Below are 22,443 nucleotides of genomic sequence, written 5' to 3' on the forward strand. Positions count from 1 at the left end.
CTATTTTAAATCTATTTTATGAATGTGTTATGGACCTTGCAACACCTTGAATTACCTTTAGTGCCAGAAATAAACCAAATATATCTAATTATCCTGGCTTGCCATTTTATTGAATATTAAATATGAAATATTAGCAATGGCATTGTGTGCAAAGACAGGTAGTTTCACCAGATGAGAACAGCAATGATCATCTACAACACCGCAGTAGAATGTAGCCTAAGAATGCAGCAAACTTCAGCTAATGCTTTAAAGCTGGAGTGTGGTAGTGAGGCCCGGCCTGGCCCCGCGGTTTTGGTCGGCCGCAACAAGGCGTCCGATTGGTTGGACGAGAGGTAGGAATTCAGCTCTCTGAGGGCTAAACCCCACCTCCGTCTCCTCCTCCCGCCCCGGGCGCTGAGGCACGACGGCTTTCCCTGAGCGTGCACACACACACACACACACACACACACACACACTCATAGACAGTCTCTCTCTCTCAGTCTCACATGAAGGGGGCTGTAGAGTCGGGAGTTACAGACATTTGAAGACACAGAGCAAGAAAGTGAGAGAAAGCAACAAAAGACAAAGGGAGTACTCTCCTGCCCTCTGTTTGTGTGTGTGGGTGAGTTTTTTTTTCTCTCTATGTGAGCCTGAGAAGGGGGAGGACCTGAACCCCGGCTAAGAGTCAATATCCCTGCAGGAGTCCACAGGACCATACACACTCACACCCTCACACACACACCACACGCATACTTGCTCAGTCCACTGCAGCTACCGCAGCCTGAATGAGCGCAGGAGGAGAAACAGAGCGAGGAAGCAGGAGTGCGAGAGAGGGGAGGAGAAATCTCTGGAGTTACTACTTGTTGCTCTTGGTTTTCTGTGTGGATTGAGGATGATTTTCCTTCTGCTTTCCCTGCGGCAGTGGGACCTTGTCTGAGGTGAGCGCTAGCATTCCTCTCTTTTTTTCCCCTTTTTATGTCCTTTCACCGGCCACTAATTCTGTGAGAGGAAAAGAGGGGGGGGGGCTCTGAGTTACAGATTTTGTGAGCTTTTCTGTGGGATTGCTCTCTTGGTGGAATGGCGGAGGGGGGTTGGGAGGGAGGAGGTGTGGAGGTAAGCTTTTCACGTGCCAGGGAGGCAACATTATCATGCTGATCTGTCAGAGAAAGAAGCAAAGAGAAGCAGAGAAGCAAACTATTTTTTCTGGGAGAAACGACTAAGGAGGGAAAAACGGGTTGGCTGAAGAAATGTCAGGCTCAAAGACACAAAGAGCTGTAACATGTGATTCAGAGCTCTGCCTCTGCAAGTGGAACAGCAGAAGATGAGACAAGAAAACTCCGTCCGGCTCTCGGCCTGATTAATGCCTAATTGTGCGTCCAGGTAGGGGCTGCTTTGCTGACAGGACCACGCACCATAAATGTGACATTTATTCATAACCTTTTCAATTTGTGTGTGTGTCGGAGGAGTCATCCCATTCCAAAACACTGTGGCAAAGGCACAAGGCAGTGTTTAACTACTTTAGGAGCGTGTAGCCTTCATTTATCAGCTCCTGCGTGATTACAGTGTCTTCTCTGACTCCTCTACCACAGATAGTGCAGTAACTCACTGGAGTGTGCAGCCTCATCATCATTCCTCCACCAACATGTGTTTACATGCTGCAGTCTGTTACCAACACAGAAGTACTAAGCATCAACAATTTAGAAAGTTGCTCTGTAAGAGTTTGGGCATCAGTACTTGTGGTGATACTAAATATTTATATTATTCATGCGTTTGTGACCTTTTGGCTAGTTATAGTGACCCTGTGTGGGAAACTGTTTTAAATAATTCAGATTCAATGCACATAGTTTTTTAGATGTTGAGTTTTTTTTTTTTTTCAGTAGTAGCGCAGTGTGTCCGGGCGTGGGGCGGGCATTGTTGTCCTATTATTAGAGCAAGCTGGGCTGACCAGCAGCTGTGGGGAAGGAAGTAGGCTCAGAACAGCCGGAGAACGGGGATTACTGGGAACACTGAGCGGGAATTATGAACCGTCTGGACTGGCATTCCTAAGGTGGCAGAGTCACTGGAGGGGAAGATGAGTTAGCCAGAGCAGTGTGGATCATAAGAAAAGACATAGAGGTGGAGGTCATCAGTCATCTGCACTGATACTCTCTGCTGTAATTGCAGATTACAGCTGTTGTACAGCTGGATTACTTGGTTGGTGATTTATTGGCATGGATGTAATAAGTATAAAGCAAGTAATGTTTTTATCCTTTAATTAATCTGTTGTTTTGATTAGTCGATGAATCTTTTAGTCTGTAAAATATCTGGAAATAATGAAAAACGCCATCTGAGCTTCTCAAAACCAAAGGCCATGTCTATAGTTCAGAATTAAAAAAATGTTCAGTTTATGATCATCAGAAACAGGGAAAAGCAGCAAATCTTCTTGTCTGAGAAGGTGAAACCAGTGCATGTTTTGAACTTTGCTTGATAAGTGACTGATTTCGTACCCGAATAGTTGAGCAGTTTACTGTCGATCAACTAATCAGCTAATTGCCCTCCATCACACGAGCTGTCATGGTGATGGGTGGTAATTTTTGTTTGAGCAACGGGCGATAAGTAAAATACAGCCTTATGTAATCTGTCATTGAGTGTGCGCACTCAGTCTTTGTAACATCTTTATCTCTGGTGGCCCGGGCTATGGAAGCTGACCGAGTGTTCTTAGGCAGTGAGAGTGGAAGGAGTTCTTTACAGATAGTGATTACTTGGTGATTGACTGCTGTGATAAACTGCTGCCACACCGGCTAAAGAGATAATAGCATCCCAGTATTACTCACTTATCTCTGCTATCTCTGCCTCTCTCCCCCTGCTTATCTCTGGCGTGTATTCCAGTGATGTATGCTTGCTCCATGCTGTTACATAAATGTGGCAACAAGGGCTTTGATAGACAGAACTTTTTTTTTTTTTTGCATTTCTTATTTAACATGGTAAAATTTCACTCGTCTGACTGCTGCTGAGTTTTCGGTGTGTTTAAAGTAGTCACTTCCTCCACACCTGTAGTGCTGAATGCAGGCTGTGATGCAGTTATTGAACAGTGACCTTTTTGGTGAACACCCAACAGAGCTATTGTGAAACTGTCCCATCAAAAAAAGAGAGAGAAAAACAGAACAATACCGTTGAGAAACAGTTCAAGATAAACATCTCTTGTCTTGAACGTACTTGCTTAGATATTTTTTAAAAGATTGTGAAATCAGAGATGGCATGCAAGCTGAGCAAAATGATGATAGAGACTGTGATTTGATCATAAGTTTACCCTTTACTAAATCCAGATAGACTTAAAACTCTTGTTCTGCAGTATATATAGCAAAGTGTGTTACACCACATTGCAAAAGTGGTAGAGAGAAAAGCACTTGGGACTCTTCGGATTTCCACTCAGTATCGATATTTCATTCTGTAACATACTATTTATGTGTGGGGCGACATAGTTCTTCATATATAAGTTTTTTATCTCACATACTGTCCATAGAGCCTCCTCCTTACGAACACCTTCCTGTGGCCTGCAGACTTTTAGTAGCACAGGACCTGCCCTCATTTCCCCCACTCCCTTTCCAGCTTTCCTCCCCCCCTCCCTCCCAACCCACCCACCCAGCTCTCTGAAGAGCAGCTATGTAATTAGTTAGAGACATAAATCACAGACAACAGACGGGATTTTGATACATGTTTGACAGCAATGCACAGGGGTGGTTTTACTGTGTGTGTGGATTTTTGGTTTGGGGAGTATTTGTTGGCAAACCCTATAATTATGTACATGTGCTTTGCAGGTTATATTCTGTGCATCTGATCACACGCTCCGTGTGTGATCATGTGTGAGATAAATGATGCGTTTGTGTCTCGATGTCTTTTAGATTGCATGTTTGGGCATGTGGCTGCAGCTGTAGGCTTTGTGCCTGCACTGGCACTTATTCCTCATGAAAATCGAAATCAGTTAGCCGTTTCGTTGTTTTCTGTCCTGTCGACCACTAATGGCGACCGTGGAGAATTATTTATTATGTCTTTGTTGTATCAGCGAAGTACCTAACATCTGAATGTGCGGCCAGAAAAACCAAGGCTTTTTGTGGATCTTAATTTTTTTGTTTTGCTCCCCCAAAACTGTCCTTAACCAACAAACCACTCCCACTGCTCATTACTGAGGGAACACGCACTCACACATAGAGATGCACAACTAACATGGAACTAGTTACAGGCAGGAAAATTTAATTACGACTAACAGTATGTCTTTATTGCATCTAATGACACATTTGAATAAATTATTTACAATTTATGCACAGGAGTGGGGGTTGTAATCATCTTCATACATCACTTTATTCATTTGTTTGCCCGTGATTGAAAATATGTTCAAATGCCCTGATTTGTGTGAGATCTGCTTTGCATGCTTGCACTCCCAAGAGGAAAACAATGTATTAATTTTGGATGCAGGCCCTGGTTCCGTCATCACGCTAAAATGAATCCTCTCACAAGTGTATCTCTTGACCTTTCTGTTGTAAACACTCTACATTGCATTGCCCGTATTAGCTCTCTGCAAACTGAGCGTGCATTTGTCTATTAGCGTGTGCGTGGAGTGGAGGCTTCAAGGCTGTGCCACACTTCTTATAATAAGATGATGACATAATAACATGTTGATATATTGACTCTCATTATTAATCCAGCTGGAGTCCATATGTAGTTGTTGATAATTGAATTCTGTGGCCCCTCTCAGCAGATGAGGCCCTCAACAACAGCTTTAACCCTGACTGAGCTTTTTGACATGCGCGCACCCTCTACTGAAGCTGCCAGATAAACGGATGTATGGCCTCACTGTGTGCCTGGTTGTATTCATGTAGGCTTAGAATTTGACGAGGCACATTGCGGTGTCAGCATGTATGCCACCACAATGCATGCAGATGTAGTTACTGTAGATGCTTCTACATTCTCGCTGCATTTATGGTGGTATTGGAGCCTTGCGAGGAAAGTCAGTAAAAATCAGCCTCTGCAAACAGATACTGCTGTCTGCCTGCAGCTGGGACTATTTGGAGTTTGTCATTGACATTTAATGATCCGGTTGCGTATCAAAGAATCTTTGCTTGACGTGCTTCATCCAGATTATTTTTATTTAAATGTAGCACTTCAAGCTGTGAAACAGGAAAATGCTCTCGTAACCCAGCACAATTAGCATGTCAGCCTTCATTAATGTCTCAGGAATTGTTCCATTATTCACTGTCTATTCAGCAGCTCTGGCATTTTGTCTCTGGATGACTTCATCACTACTGTCTCTGGTAACACTTAATAATCGGGGTAAAAATCATATACTTAAGTAACACTTAATACATGACTCAAGACTGAATGAATTAATGCCGGATGTATCATGAATTCCTTTTGCTCACCATCAACAAATGATCAAGTTACTTTGACTTGATGTCTCACAAAGAGCGAGATTCTGTGAGATTGTGTGCATTGCATATGTGATGTTAGTGCTTATTTATGTTGTCTGACAAAGCCTTGTTGTGTTGATGCACAAAGAGCTGGACCACCCGTGGAGTTTTCAACGAGGCAAGAGATAACAGAGCAAATACTTCAGGTCTCTTGCCCGCAGGTCTCCAGCAGCCTTTAACGGTTTAGCAACAGTTCAGCTGTTGCATACTTTGGAGTAAGTTTTTAGGGTTAAGATTTACTTCAGGTGTTAGTACGTGTGTGTTACTGTGTTCGCCTTCACACCTCTTCCTGTTTTTTTTTTCACCTCAAAGTATTAGAGAGTGACACAGGATCAGCAAGTGTGTGTTTTTAAAACCTGTTATGAATGACTCACAGCATGGTGCAGAACAACACTGTAGTAGTGTGCACACACATCCAGACACATGAAAGCAAACATGTATACATAAAGTACTTGGAGTCATGTCATGCTGTAGTAACATGCATGCATATATACTGTAGTGATGATCAATAAGAAACTCTACAACTGTTTTAAGTATAATTCTGGTTTATTACAACTCGCATTTGGTTTTGTGGATTATTTCTATCAGTTATGGTAAATTTGTACGCACCGAGTTGTTGCAACAAAGTCTGACAGGGCAAGAAACACGAGCCAGACAGTTATAAACAAGCCACCGGTTTAGCCAGGTTATATAAATCAACTTTATTGGAAAGTACAACAGAAAAGCGACTTGAAACCTCTCACTTTACAGGAAAACATTGTGTGCTAACAGCTACGTAAAGTTTGTCAAAGTTGAGACAGGAATTCAGTCTGTAAACTGTCTGGTTGTTACAGTTTTTGGGTCGTCACCATCCTGAATTAATAGTAATTTTAAATTATGGTAATAGCATACATCACAACACAGTAATTGGTCTGTAAATTTAATAAAGAAGTGCTTTAAATTACCATACTGCATCGGATTGTCAGAATCCAAACCATGTCCACAAGACCCCTTTTAGCAGCAACTAACTGTCATGTTGGGTAGGTTGGGATGCCTCCTGCTCTGCATTTACAGTTTCACTCTCCTCCATGTTTTCTTGTCAGTCTCCTCTTTTCGGCCGTTGGCAAACTGGAGGTGCCACCGACTGTCGCTCTCACGTCATGTGAGGATGTGATAAACAGTCCTGCTGCCTGAATCACGTTGCCTTGTGAGGCAGCTGGTTTCGCGAGATCATGGGATAATTGCGACATCACGAGATCACGTGAGAATCCAGCCCTGATTTGCTACGTAGCCCCTAAATGTATACCAAAGACACTCAGGGATAACGCCTGCAGTACATGGACACATTTCTACAGTCGCCGCCCAAAAAAACGACCCAAGGTGTAATTCTTCAGTTTTAAATTTGCGGTATTCTGTAAGAAAATGTCCCACGGCGAGTCAAATGATGAATGATGTCTTGCTCTTTCATATCTTTCAAATCAGTCTTGACATTGATGTACAGATAAACAGGCTTTCATCGCAGCCCAGACAGACTGGTAACCAATACAATCTGTGGAGACAAAAGACTATGACTGTGAAAATGAAAGGAAACTGGAGTGCAGAGAGGAGCACCCTGCACTCCTCCCTTTGCTGCACGCTCTGAGAATACGCAGGTCGACCGCTGAAGCTCCCAGTGTGGACGATGCATGTGCGCCTGGCTTGACAAAGTTGTTCGACTACAGCTTTAGTTCTATTGCTGCCTAACTGCACCTTTGACTGTTTTGTAATTTATGAGGCATCACAGATGAAAAGCTCCTTGAACTTGAGATTAAAGTCTTGCTAACTTGTCTCATGTCACTGAGCTTTCAGAGACGCCACAAAACAGCTAACTCATGAATATTCATCCGAGGCTGGTGGGGCAGTGTGGGTCCATCTGAACGGATCTGAGGCCTGCAGCATTTTCACAGAGCAACAAAGCAATGAATTGTTAAAGGAAACAAAAAAGTGTTGCACTACAATATATATTTTATATACAGACTTTTATATAAAGTTGGGGAGATGGGAACTGACTGAAAAAAAAAAATCCCTCCTTACATCCTGACCTTTCTTATCACATAAACTTACATGCACACAAAGAGAAAAATGACATTTAAGTCTGGTTTTGTCATTGCATTTTAACTACATTTAATCCTTTTCTCATAGGCAACGCATCACATGGCTTTCATTGTTTCTATGGTAACCAGCAAGGGGATCAGTAGATATTCCACAGAGCTGGTACTCAAGTCAACAAAAAGACATGTGCTGCTTCCTGAGAGACTGATTGATAGGCAGACTGAACACATAACGGACAGATAATTTTATGAAGCTCCTAAATTATTTTACTTGTAGTCCACGACAACCAAGATATTCCTCTATTTACACATGAGAGAAGGTGTCCTGATAGCAACAGGATTGTGTATATTACTGCACATTCATGACACTTTTTGAACACACCTTCCATGATGGATTATCGTGGAGAACTGGATAATATTCAAGTTCTCTCTCTCTCTCTCTCTCTCTCTCTCACACACACACACACACACACACTGTGGGAGTGAAAGAAATAATGTTCATGATGTAAGAAGGTGGCCCAACATGCTGAGACAAAACAGGAAAGAGGAGGAAATGAACTCCACTCCCAAAGGTTCCTCCTTCCCGCCAACTTACCTCACTTCCTGTCAGATAACTCCCCACTTCGACCGGTCACACACTCACTTAACAAAAGCTATTTTTATGACTGATCACTGATCACAAAGCAGTGCATGTTTGTGGGCAGGTATGCATGAATAAAACATAGTGTGAAAGGACATTAGCTGAGGCTATCATAAACCTGATTTTAAGTGTAACATTGAGCCACGGTTGAGTTGCCGTCACTGTCTTTGTGGAACCAACTGGTGGAGACTGCACTGTCCCAGATAGTTGTGCTCCTCCTGTGTCCTGCCCTCGATCTCTCTGAATAGCCACACACGTACAGTAACACTGCATACACACACACACACACACACACACACACACACACACACACAGAAGTTGTACCTTTTGTCATTGTGGCTGTACCACTTTGAGAAAAAGGTACAGCTCCTGAGTGAAGTGCATGAAGTTAAAACACAGGAGTCCAAATCTGCTTCTGTTTCCTCCCTCTACCAACCAGCATTTCATCTGCGGAAGGACACAGACATGCACACAAACACACCCACAATGTGTCTGTGCATGCGTGTTGCAGAGAGAGACAGTGAGATTGCTGTTTATAGCGCGGATGTGGATTCCCACGCTAGATAAAGTGTTGCTGACCACAGGGATGACTGCACTGACAGGCCACCCTCAGTAGCAGATACAACTCACTTTAAGTGCATGTTTTGATGTTTATCCTTGCTTCATGTTTGAGTGCCTATATGCGCGTAGACTTGTTAGTCGATTTCCATTGGCTGAGTAACCTGGGGCGTTCCATGCTGAGAGCAACTGATATCAGAAGGCTTGTTTCCAACTCTGTCTCCACACGACAGGTGTAGCTCACCTTGATCTGTTGTTAAAGCTGTAAAGTTTTCCAAAACTGAAATAAGCATCTTGTTGTCTTTCCAGTTTACTTGTTCCTCTTAGAAATTTGCCTTTCAGACTGAGGAAAACAAGCACCTAAAATAGAGTAAGACCAGCTTTTATGGTTCAAGGAATTAATTAAGTCTTGGTAGCCCAGAGGGATAAGTAAGTCAACACTTCCTGCTTCCCCTTCACAGTAAAATCCTTCCTGCAGTTCAGGGAATATAATCCATTCTCTTGCTTTTTGGTGTTTTTATTGGTTCTTAAATTTAGTGCTTACATTGATTTAGATTTTCTCTATACATTATGACAGATGGGACCAAAACAGCAGAAGTGCTGTAAGATATGAGTTAATCTAAGCAAGTAAATATTCGTGGAAGTCTTTTATTGTGAAGCAGCTGCAAGACGTGTCGGGATGCATTTAATATTTGTTGGACAATCACATGAAGAAGCTAGACCAGAGCGGCTAGGAGGCAGGCTCGAAAAGTTTGTTTACAAAAAAGCCACCTTACAAAAGACACCTTGATACATGTGTAACTAAAAAATATGTACAAAAAAAGAGAAACAAACTAACTTGATTTAACTGAATAAAACTCAACTCATAGTAACGCAACTCAACAACATAATAACCAAAAAGCAACTGCTGAAATGTTCCATCAGCAGGAGCCAATCTAGTCTATACCACACGTGATGCAGGTGACTATAGCACCTCTCCTGACAACAGGAATGTGATAAAGTTACTCATTCTCACTGACCTCCAAGTAAAACCGCTTCACATAGTTTACCATATACCGTACAATTTCAATCACACAAAATCACGATAAATAACTCATAATATATCCACCCATCCCCTGGACTTGGTCTATCCCAGTGACATCACTGATGATGTCACCCAGTGCATAAATACAGGAAGTGTTTAGCCCCCCCCCCCTCCTTTGATCCCTGGAACACGTGGTTTACATGGTGAGAGATGGTAAGATATGATAATAGAAAACAGTTAAGGTACACCGAATTGAACCAATAAACCACAACTAAGTTTAACAAAACCTGTCTGTGTTTTACTTTAACCAGAAATGATAATATGTTAACTGTAGCTTAACATAATGTTAAACACAAACAACAATGGAATCGTGTGAGCCTGAAAACTACAGCTCAATGGAACTGAAAATGGAACTATGGCTAAGTTAACAAGCATGGTTAATTTTGTAAGCAATATTTACTTTACCATGCATGGGTTATTTTGTGTGAGATTATCATCTGTTTAAATAGTAACAACTACTGAGTCTACTGTCATGCTAGCAGTGCTGAGAGCTAAATGCTAAAATCAGCATGCTAGCATTCTCAGACTGAATGCACATATGCTGATAAACCGGTATAAAGTTTACCATGCTTGCTAGCTTAGTTTAGCATGTTAGCATGCCAACATTTGCTAACTAGCACAAAGGACAAAATGCAGCAGAGGCTGAATGGAATGTCATTAGTTTAGTTTGTAACTCCCATTCATTTAAATCTGATGTTGCACTGTGATCTTAAGTAGCCTCATCAATCGTAATACTTTTCTGCACACAAGACAGGTCAGGTCAGCTGTTGCACACAGAAGTGAAAATACTGGGAACAAAGTGGCCATGCTCAGGATGAGTCCAGCACCATCAAAGCTGTTGGTACGTTTTTATTTTCAGGTACAGCTCAAATATTTCTAATTAACTTGGGAACTTCACAGTGGTGAACTTTTCTCCTCAAATTCATCTAAATGTTCACTTCATCTACATCACCAAAAAGTAAATAAAGATGTTTTTGCTTCTCCTTAGTAGTATGCAATGGAGGTGAATGGAATTCAGTTTGGTGCTGTGGTTAATTCTTTTTTTTAGTAAACAGCAACATCTTTACAGAAACAGTGCCATTGTTATGCAGGACAATCCATATCCACAGAACACTGGAACTACTTCTAATGAAGAAATAGTCCCTGTGAAAACTGAACAGTGTAGCCTGTGAAAACCACTCCATCCAAACCCAACCTAACTGGTCTCCCCTTCCCACAAATCCCAGATTAATTACTTCAGTCATCATCAATGTGACACAAGGCCTGTGTATGTTTGCCTTCGTTTCAAGAGCACCCTCTCTGTAAGATCCAGCTTCTGTTGCTGTGTGTGTGGTCATTCGTGCGTTCATGCAAAGTAATCTTTGCAGTACATTGACTCATTTTCGACACTACAATAAGAGGGTGCTTGTATGCAAGAGTGTTCACATGCAGGTGAGGGCTCAATTAGCAGTCAGCACATGCGTGCAAATCAAAGGTCAATGGTTGATGGATAGAGAAGTTTTACAGTAGCATTAATTGCCAAGCCTGTACTGCTGCCAAGCCCCTAGTCAGCCCTCCTTATCCTCACTCGGTGGGCCACCTAAATTTCACATGGCCATTTAACAAATTATGCCTATTGTTCATATGACAATGGAGTCTCTGTGGCTGAATGGGAAGCGGCGACCCTTATGTGGGCTGTGACTGAATTCCATAAATTCCAACATAAAGAACACTAAGTATTTCTAAATATAACAGGACACATGATCAGACATTATGAGATAAGTGGGTGTTTAAGTAGTCCACTCCGTTCCAGTGCCACGTCACCATATCATCGAGCCGTGGTTTATTTTGTCCTGTATTTGCTTTATGCTAGAGGTTTGTAGTGTGCATGTGTGAATGGGAGTGAGCAATTAAAAAGAGAGAGAACAGAAATGGTGATTTTTCCTTGCATGTAAAAAGAGAAGGGAATGTTATAAAGAGCAGCAATAAAAAGCTTAGGAATGAGCTAAGAGGAGGATAAGTGAAGCACTACAGTCCCACTTCTGTAATGACATGTTTCGTTACCTATAAAACCGGCTTCCTGGCTCTTTCGGGCCTCTAATTTTTTTTTCTGCGTCTTTACAGCCTGTCCTGTCAGAGCAAAGACTATTACAGATGCCTGACAAGAAAGAATTTGGATTAATTGTGGGTGCAATATTTCATCACATTGTATAAACTCTAATAGTTTGCTTGCAGTAAACTGCCACAAAGCAGGAGTTGACAAAAAAAAAAAAAAAAGAACATTGACAAAACTGGGACACTCAGAAATGCACAGCTGACAGTGGCACCAAGTTTTCAGCACATCTTGTTCAAAAGACAATTCAAATTATGGCACTGCTCGGAATAACAGATGTCAGTTTTGTTTTGCTTTGGAGCCAAAAAACATCCTCAGCCTGGTGATAAGAGACTGTTCAGGGGATTTGGCATATTGGAAAGTTTCTAAAAAGCCTCCTAACACAGAACAACACTCTGCTTTTATTCTTCCATCCCTCTCCCTTAGTGCGTTTTTTGACCTGGGATTTAAAGGGGAGTTGCCATGTAGATTGAATAAGAACGGGATTACTAAAAGGAGATGGACAGTGAAAACCTGTGGAGAGCTTACACTGTATGTGTGTGTTCGTGCGCGCGTGTGCACATATGAACACGTGCAAAAGCTCATGCCCCCCAGTGGGATCAATGAAGTCTCAATCTATCTGTCTTAAGGCGAGCTCAGTGTGCTGATACGACTCTGTGTTTGTGTGCAGCTGCTGCAGAGGGGGTCTAGCTGTGGCCTAGGATCCTCTTTCCTGTGTGTTGTTTTGCGGGCACCAGTGTGTTTGCAAGCCGGACGCTTCTTTGTTTGATCTGCAGGGAATTGATTGGAACAGATTTCCCTGTGTAAGCGTTCGCTTAAATGTCAACAACAGAATGCGGGCTATTCACACTGTAATCCTGACATTGTCTCTTTGATGTGCAACGCACATGGCCTCACTGTGTATGCGCGTGTACCGAGTCACTCAGTGTGTGTGTGTGTGTGTGTGTGTGTGTGTGTGTGTGTGTGTGTGTGTGTGTGTGTGTGTGTGTGTGTGTGTGTGTGTGTGTGAGAGAGAGAGACAGTAAAAACAGTGCTGTAACGATAAGTTGATCAATGGATAATTAATTGCCATCTGTTATGATAATCAGGCATCATCAATCAAATCATTAATCAAGAGAAAACAAACATTTTTTAGTTTCAGCTTTTCAAATGCGATCGTTTTGGGATGTCTTTGGAGTTTTGATAAAAGTAAGCCGTTTGAGGATGTTACTCTAGACTCTCGCCAAGCATTTCTCACAGTTTTTCGATCAAAAAAATAATTAAGAATTACTGACAGATTCATCAAGTATCAAAATAGTTGTTAGCTGCTGTCCTAGTTAGCTTAGAGTGATCTTAACATTGTTGCATCCCTTTTTCTACGTACACTTTACTATCTCAATACTCCATACAGACATAACTTTGTGAATAAGGGATAATTACATTGAAACTGAATCGAATGTTGAGAGTTTACACAATTCAGCTGCATGTCTTTTACATGTGCATATACTCTATCTACAAGCATTGGCCAACAACTGTAGGCTAGGCGTTGTCTGTATTGTTGAGTGCTATATAAAAGAGGCGGTACTCGGTAAACAGAAATGGTGTTTGCAGCTCATAGGATTCTCCCTTTGGTGTGAGTGTCACTATTGTGTTTTGGGGGTCTGCGGAGGCCTAAAAGATCTGAAGCCCATCAGTGGGGGAGGGATATAAGATGAGAGGCCGCAGGACAGAGTATGAGCTAAGCTTAAATACGCATAGCTGGACTGCCAATAGGAACGGTATGAAATAATGCTGCAGCGATCATAAGCTAGCAAGTCGTACTCAGCTCGGAGGTGTTCAGCAGGTTGGTGGCATATTGTGAAGTGTAGAGCTTTTTCAGCTAATCCTAAACTCATGCTCGTGCACTTCATGTTTTCTGTGTGCCTTTTTGACTTCATTGCAAATATGTTTGTTTTATTGTTGTTCACAGCTTACCTGAAGCAGACGCACAATATGATAACATATCAAGATCTAATGAACTTGTTCTGTGTTTAGGAAACTTTTATGCTTTTTACATTCCATGTGAAACTCTGATTGCAAATAATCATAATAAACTCTGTTTAGGGAGAGAGGGAGATGGATGATAGGTCATGCATTTGCCGGGTCACCTGCAGAAATGGACGCCAGCTTGTATGTTAATGTTCTATTGACTGATTTATTTTTTTTTCTGGCTGCTCATCTGTAGTTGAAGCAAGCAGATCTGATATTGGATTCAGAATTGTGGACATTTAATAATCAAGAGAATGCTTTTACACACTTGCCACACACTGGAAGTCCACTTGTTGCTTGTACAGTATCAGGTGACAGTTTCATGCAGTGCGTGGTAGGCTGGCAGAAGCAGATTCATAGTGATTAACTTAATGTTTTAGAATAACCAAACATGTCTTACTGTAGCCAGTAATTCTCCCTAATCACTTGTTTTCCTGCTGCGATATAAAGCATTTTACTGTTCATATATTTAGTGTTGTTGCTTGTGACTGAGCGTCATGGTGCATGAACGCGTGTGACAGTGTGTGCCTTTGTGACACATTTGATATGAAATTTGAAAACAACATTGCCAGAGGTCTGTCTGTGCCCGTCTCAAGTGGTTGCTTCATTAGCGAGACCTCTCTCATCTCCTCCCTCTCTCGCTCCTTATTTGCGCTCTTTATTCCTTTTAATCATCGTGAAAAAGAGCTCTCCCCCTCTCGTCCTCCTCCTCCATCGTGCCTATCTGTTTGTCTCTGGCCAGCACTGTCACACAGACTCCTCTGTTCTCTGTCTGTCTCTGCTCTTGTATAATGAGTTCTGCTTGGGACGGGACATTCTTCAATTTGGCCTTTACTCTGGGGCCAAGAGGGAGTGGGAGGCATGAATAAGATGAGGATGAAAAGACAGCATGGATAGATGACACCAGTCTGTCACTATAGCAGCAGGAGTGTTAGTTAGTTTGGTCAAATCCTCTAGATATTGGAGTTTAATGACATTAATAGCTTGCTGCAAATCAGCGTGTCAGCAGTCCATCACTTCACTGTCATTCTTTAACTTCTGCTTGGATGTTGTTTGCACAGTTTTACAGTATACGTAGAAGTAGTTTTATTGTTTCACAATTGATGTCCAAGTGTACCTCTCAGATATGAAAGGTGCTGAAATCATTGCAGATGGTGAAAGATTCTCAGAGGTAGGGACAAAAGTGAGGAGTTCACAATGAATTAAGGCATCTTGGTCTCCTTAATTCACTTTAAAAGTCACACACTAGAATAGATTATGTGCTATAATGAGGATATTTTATAATGTGACGAGCAATGCTAATCTTGTTAAAGTTTAAGGTAATAACTCTGGACCCAAGAGTAGAGCTCAGAGAACATCGGAGATGATGTGAGACCTCAAGCAAAGGGCGATTTATTATAAAGTTTGTTAGTGGTGTAAATCTGGAGCGGTGCAGCGAGGCATGCTGCATGGTGAATTGTAGATCAGAGGAAAAATGCTGGAAATAAAGATCAAGGCAAAGCAGGAAACCAGGAAGGAGGAGACAATGGACCTGAAGCATAGGTAACGTTAGGTTTAGTCAGGTTAAAACACAACGCAAGGAAACTGCAAAGAATCAGGAGAAGTGGCCGCATGTAGTACGACAATAACACACAGAACGACCTGGCGAAGAGCAGAGTGACAGACCGTGGTTGATACACTGCTACACTGCTACAGGTGTAACTGTTGATTGGCAGCAGGTGTTCAGGTGAGTAGGCAGGAAGAGGAAACCAAGTCGCCATGCCCTGAGTAAAACAGACGGCCCCAGAAACAAACAGGACAGCAGAAACACTAGAGGTGTGGGAGGAATCCTGCTACACCCTAACAAACCCTGTTTTTCATGGTTTAAAGGTTTAATCTTACTGCAGTATTTCTATCTAAAAGTCAGATTAGTATTTTTTCCAAAAAACACTTGTGAAGTAAGTGCATTTCTGTGTGCAGCGTCTTTGTATTCGTTAAATGTCACTTGAGCTCGCCCGAGATTTTAGATGGGCTTTGATCTTCTTACGGGCATCCCTTTAATCCACTCAAACACTCCACTTTCTTTGTGATGAAAACATTTGCTGGAGAACAGACGCGCTCCTCTTTTATCTGTTATTAGAGAGGGGTCGATGATTTCTCCGTCCATCTGTTTGTCCTTTCTCCGCCAAATTTTGGTGGATTAATTCCGATTAGGAGTTGATTGGACAGCACCATGAAGATGTTCAGATGTCGGAGCGGGCAGTTTGCCAGCATGAGATATCAAAGTGGACCACAACAATATGTACGCTATAAAACCATGTGATTACCTGTATCTGTCTTGCTCACTGTGTTGTTGTATAACCAGCCACAACCACAACAAAATGTAACTGGAGTAAAAAAATCTAGTGCCGTGCAGTTGTAGTTTTAATTTTAGAATGGACTTTTAGTGTGGTGCAGTATGTTTTAGTAATTAATGGCCCTTTTGATCATTCCCACTGTGTATTTTCTGCATCTGTTAAAAGCATCCAGCAACCTCGGGGCAGTTTTGACTGGTCATAACTGAGTGCTGTTGCCATCCGTTGTACATTGCCATGTTCTCCAGAAGGGGTCAGTATTGATCCAGCATTGATCTGACATTTGGCTCATTCTCCACAGGATGACACGCATGTGCTGCAAATGTGTGTTCCACATAATCCAAGTCTGCTCTTGTGTTTTGAGATAATGACTCAGATGAATTACGTTAATAGTTTGCGCCGTCCATATCTAGATTTGAAACAGCCGATAAAGCAATTAGTCGACCAACAGACAAAAATAGTTCTCAAATATTTTCATTTTTCATGCAAAAATGCTAAACATTCCCCAGTTCAAGCTTGTCTTTGTGAGGATATGTTGCTTTTCTTTACTTTACTTGATATTAAATTGAATATAAATGGATTTTGGACAGTTTGTTGGACAAAACAAACGATTTTGTGACTTCGTAATCGACTTAAGGGAAGTTTAATGATTGTTTTTAACTGTTTTCTGACATACATAGACTGAGAATGATTAATTGAGATAATGATTATAATAAAATAATCTATCTACAGTATATCTCCAAGCATACACCACATATTCTTAGTTGCCAGATTATTAGGTACACCTAGCTGGAACTAATGCAGTCTAATACAACAGTCCTGCATTAAGCCATGAAGGTCATTATGTTCAGTTTTTGTTGACACTGTTAGAGGTGTTGACTTAACCGCATGGTCATTTTGGAGGCTGCAGTTAGAGGGGCTGCTGAATTGTTTTGCAACACACTGACAAGTGTTTTTCTATCAGTGAGGGTGGGCAAAATAACATAATGCAGTACAGTTCAACAGCACCAGCAGTTCAGTATCAGGCTGAGAGGCGGAGGGAAAGAAAAAGACTGCTCTCTCTCTTCTCTGTCTGGCGTTTGTAAGAGTTTACTGCTGTTTACACCAAAGCAGCGGCGACTTTATTATATATAATTAAGTCAAGTTGTCTTTTAGAGGGTGAACTATTATCTGCCCAAGGAGATTCAAGCAGCAGTAGCGATCAATTTTGTCGTGTCCACTGCTTGTAGTCCATACTAATATGTTTTGTCATTTCCAGGCGAAGTTTTGCCCAAGACTCTCAATCCTTGAGTCTTTATGGTTGCTTATCACATGCTGGTCTGCTCTGTTATTTCAGAGCAGTCTAATCCCTGTGACTCCCTCCAAGGTGTTTTGCTCTAATGGCCGGCTATATTTCAGTTGTAATAGTCAGTGTGTGCCACTTTCTGTGTGGGCCTCACTATCCCTGTGAAGACAGCAGAGTGAGTTGTGTTAAGAATCGATGCTTCTTTATTTGTCTTTTTGTTTGCTCTGAACCATCAGATGGACTCTTCTCCATCATTCCTCTGTAGTGATTTCAAGCTTAAAAGGTTCAGTGACTTTCTCGGTTCTGGTGTGTGTGTGTATATATGTGTGTATGCTTATGTGTGTAATTAACTGAGATTTATGGAAGAAAGTAGCACAACACTGAGCATGAGCTAAGGAAATATATGATGTATCAGCGATTACATCGTTTTCTTGCTGTATAACCTTCTGAACTTCATCAAAATGTGCTAACATACACCCTTTAGATAAAAAAAAAATGTCATTGTCCTTAAACGACCATCTTAAAACTTACATTTACAGTGCTGGTTTAGGTCCACTGTGCTTACAGCGATCATTGATTTCTTTCAAATCAACCTTGGATACATGATACTGAGAAATAAATACTGCCGGTCTAACTCTTATTTTTCCTTTTTCTTTCTCGTTTGCTGCCATGTGGATTTGACTCTTCCTTTCATTGGTCTCTTCAACAGGTAAGACATTTTTACTTTTACCTGTGATTGACGGGTGGTTCTATTCACGTCCTCCATCTCCCAGGTTCTCTCTGGTCTCAGGAGGACAACAGCAGACATATTCTTTTATGCGTTTGAGTAACATGGAATCATTTCGTGGCGTATGCTGCAGTGCACCTTCACACTAGGCCTTTGTTGTTGTGTCCTGGGTGTTCTGGTCATACAGAGGAACAGGGAGTGAGGAAGTAGGTATAAGAGCACGTGCAGGCGCCACAGTCAGTGTTTGTCTCCTTGATGATTCTGTCCTCTGCTAACTGAATAGATAGCCCTGATCACAACAATAAACTAAATGCATTCATCTTGATATATTTTATATTCAAGTTATAGTTAAGACTTTGTTTCCACTCTGCTGCCAATAAGCAATTCAGTATGCAGAGTAACTGGAAAGTGGGCTATTAAATACCTAGTGGAAATGCCTGGTTTTGAAGTAATGCCATCCAGAATCTCGCAAATCAGTATTATCTTTATTATAAACCATTTAAGTATTCAAGTAGATCATGCATTCAAGTAAAAATGCACGGCACCATGTATGACTTCAAAAAAGTAAAGTAAATGCTGCATTTGTTAGGGATTATTTTCAGTGGCAGATTAATATACATTGGTACTTGAGTGAGTTTAAATGGCAGGCCAGTGTTTGTGGGATTGACTCAAAATAGACGACAGTGCTCCTGTTTATGGTGACCACCACAGAAAAATACTTGCTAGTTCATCAACTGATAGTTGGTTTTGATCCTTTCTTGAAACTTGCTCTCTATAAAAAAATCTAGAGACTTCCCCTTCCCCAGTTGTATCTGCTAATACATATACTGTATGATAAGAGCCAAAAGGAGAACAAGTTTTAGCATTTTATTGTTCTTCTCACCTTCGGTGTTACCGCAGTACATAAAACTATCCTGTAGAACCAAATCTGATTTATAGCTTTATAGCTGACTCGTTTCACATTTAAAGCCATGCTATTCTCATCATATTTTTAATCTGCAGAGCATTTGGCTTCTTGTAATAAAGCTAATGACAACATGACAGACCAATTTGGGGAATCCTTTATGATGCATGTTTGGGTCATATTCCAAACTGCAAAAGTTGCCAACTGGCATCCACTGTAGAACAAAAGCCAGTGGTTTATTTCACCTTTATTCCTGACCTTTTCTTGACCCTTTTGCTGCTCACTAGTGTCTTTGTGGTGGAACCAGAGGAGGCCAGCAGCAGCACACAAACTCTGCATGACCCTGATTCACTGGTCTGCCTGTCTGCAGGCTCCTGGCCTGCCTAACAACAACTCATTGTAGGTACCTATTCCCACAGTGACTCTTATGCAGGCAAGACAAATCTGTCAGCTTTGTGATGAAGCAAACAGTAGCCTGGCCTCACATGTGTCTCCTTTGTCTGCGTGAAATGGAGTTATTGTTAGCCAAATGAGTTCAGCTGTTACCCCAATTTGTCTGTAATTATGTGACATTACAGGCTTGGTCTTAAAACCTAGACATGCTGCTTGTGTATTACTGGTTTGTCCAGAAGGAGGAGAGAAGATATTAACCGCATCTTCAGGGTGGTTCATGAGCCCTGTGGCAGTAATGTGGAGCCTGAAGGCCTTAACGTTCCCTCTGCTACACAGCACAAGGCTCTGGCTCACTCTCGAGTGATGTATGCCTACTAATGGTCCTGTTAAATACTCTCTACGGGACCGGGGGAACAGTCGAACCTATGTTAGAGACATACAGACGCATGTACACGCTGCTGCATTCTGTGGTTGGGAGTTTATGGGCTGAGCTAATGACAAAAACTCCACACAGTGTGGAGCGTTATGGTCCTCACGGCTCTCACTAGTAACAAGCGGCATCACAGTGAACAATTGAGCAGCTGTAGAGAGATGGAAAGAAACTGCAGAGGGAGAGAGCAGGAGAGGAAGTATTCGATTAGGTTGATTACCGTCCACAGAGAAATTAATTTATGTTGGGACCGTTGGTTGCAAAGATGTTAACATTTGCACTTCCGTTATCAGCATTTTTATTATTTATATTTGTCTCTGTGGTCATCAGTGGTTTATTTCTGTACTTTCCAAAATTCACTTCTCAGTCGCAGTGTGGTCTGTTCTTTGATCTCTACCTTTAATTTTATGCTCTGTTGATACATTTTGAGGATCTGTCTGTACTGCTTTTATATCTGCAATCAACCATTGTGGCTATCGGATGCTAACTTCCCGCTTCTTCTTCCATGTTGTCTAATAAAACAATGTGGCTACAGATGGAAATTCAGTCACGAATTTGGTCATTTATTTTTTCCAACAATTGGAAAACTACTCCACTTACTGGGAGTTTTACAAAGCTTTCAACAGCATGTCATGGCCTTCATAAGCGAATGGAATTGTGATTTTGTCATTTCGTTGTTCATGTTAGTTTTGATTCAGTTACAGTTCAAACGTATAGAGTCAGTAAGCACGGCCCAGTTATTGCCTTGTAGGACATTAAGGTTCTGGTTCTGAAGGGTCCATGTGGGACAAGGGCTTTGTTGCATTAGGATTGGTGTCAGATTGGAAAACCAGGAATCAGAAGGAATCACTAAGAATGTTTAATCACAATTTCTGATTATTTGCTCAGTAGTAATTTCTAGAATCAAGGTTCATACTATGGTTTTCACAAACTGGGCGACAAATTGACACAAAGTCTCTCAGTGGTTTTGCTTTGTCACTTGTTACATAGACAAAGTGAGCTGGGCTGGCTGACTCAGCTGTTACAGCTGTATAGAAATTCACATGCTCGTGACATGTAGGTTGAATATTAAAGGAACACACTGTTTGCATCCTTGCAATTGTGCATATGTGTCATTATGTCTAATTGTGGACTATGGTCCATCTGCCTGACCCTGTCTTGCAGAGCGCACACTCTGATTGGCTGTTTGACATTCTTAAGAGCCTATTTACATCTGCTTCTGATAGGCTGTCACTCCCTGCCATGCCTTTCTTGCCTAGGGAGGCAAATTAAAGTGGCTCTGTTGTAAAACCAGGAACATTACTGTGGCTGCGCCTGGATCAGGAGCAACTCACAGTGGGGGGTGGTGATATTTTTTCTGAGTCAGTCTTCTTTACAGCACCAGATGTCGTGTTATCTGTGAGTCTGCAACAGATTAGTTCGGTAGATGGAGGGAAGGAAAACATTCTGTAATCTGATAGCTGTCTTGTTAACTCCATTCCACCGAAGCCTTTATCTAGACATGTTTTCCTTGCAGCCCAAAGTTTTCTCCTGTTGTTCTCAACCACAAAGCATACCCTCTCTCTCTCTCTCTGTTACACACACTCACAAAGAGTTGAAGATAGGGTTCTGGATGTATACAACTGTGTTACACGAGACTCCTTAACTGCTTTATGAAACAGAGGGACTGGCTTTCTGACTGTACAGAAAATTCCTTTAGTGCACTCTGGCACTGGGAACAGGAACAGCTTTCCTGTCATTCAGGATACACACTCACACAGTATTCCGGACATCAAGCCTCTGGGATCTCGCTGTGGGAAACTTTGAGGGGGAGTGTTCAAAGGTGGAGCAGAAGTCTGAGCTTGTGGAGCCGGACACAAGTATAAGAACAGAAGTGGACGTTTGATGGTTCCACAATGGAGCGGATTTGATCACGACACAATCCACGAGGACCTAAGTAGATGTGAGCATGTGCAAGAGGACTCTTAAGTGCAGTTTGCGATAAACAGCGTTGCACTCCACGAGAACTTTGCCGGGTGTTTATCTGCACTGATACCAGATCCAAGAGGACTTGCTTCCAGCGCCGCAGTGCTGAGATATCTTGTTGTTGGTGGGCTCCAGAGTGGAAACTAGCACCATGGCCGGGGTCACCAGGAAGGGTTCTGGGAGACCCTCGTACTACTACAGATTCTTGGGCAAATCCCGACTGCAGCGTCAGCGAAGCCGGTCCCGCAGCCGCACCAGGCCGTCTGCCAGCAGGGGTAATAAATACTGTACTACTGCAGCTGCTAAACAAGTTTACCATGCAGCAGCTTTAGATTCCAGTCTTGTAACTTTGTTTCTCCAACATGCTGAAGCTGTAGCTGATAAAACTCACAAGAGACAGATCCTGCAGCTCACTAGCAGACCAGTAATCATGTTGACATGGTCAGGGTTTCGGATTCTTATTAGCAAGTGCATATCTGTGGTGGTGATTGGGTTTTTAAATATGTCTCCTCGGATTTCCATCCCTCATTCTA

At 42.0% G+C, this 22,443-nt stretch overlaps 1 protein-coding gene across 6 annotated transcripts in view; it reads left to right on the top strand.

Annotated features, from left to right (window-relative positions):
- Positions 1 to 802: 802 nt before the first annotated feature.
- The window catches only part of dab2ipb (DAB2 interacting protein b), a 113,912-nt gene continuing 92,271 nt past the window's right edge, over positions 803 to 22,443 (top strand). For 2 of the 6 annotated variants that reach the window (XM_041959709.1, XM_041959710.1), the window contains exon 1: positions 21,592 to 22,185. In XM_041959709.1, the coding sequence (XP_041815643.1) occupies positions 22,062 to 22,185 (124 nt within the window). In that variant the 5' untranslated portion in view covers positions 21,592 to 22,061. Of the gene's footprint in view, positions 918 to 1,201; positions 1,360 to 18,350; positions 18,425 to 21,590; positions 22,186 to 22,443 lie in introns of those variants that run through there. The other 4 variants (XM_041959712.1, XM_041959713.1, XM_041959714.1 and 1 more) reach the window with 4 other exon arrangements.

Source organism: Chelmon rostratus, chromosome 19 (genome assembly GCF_017976325.1).
Source record: "Chelmon rostratus isolate fCheRos1 chromosome 19, fCheRos1.pri, whole genome shotgun sequence".
Taxonomy (NCBI): domain Eukaryota; kingdom Metazoa; phylum Chordata; class Actinopteri; order Chaetodontiformes; family Chaetodontidae; genus Chelmon; species Chelmon rostratus.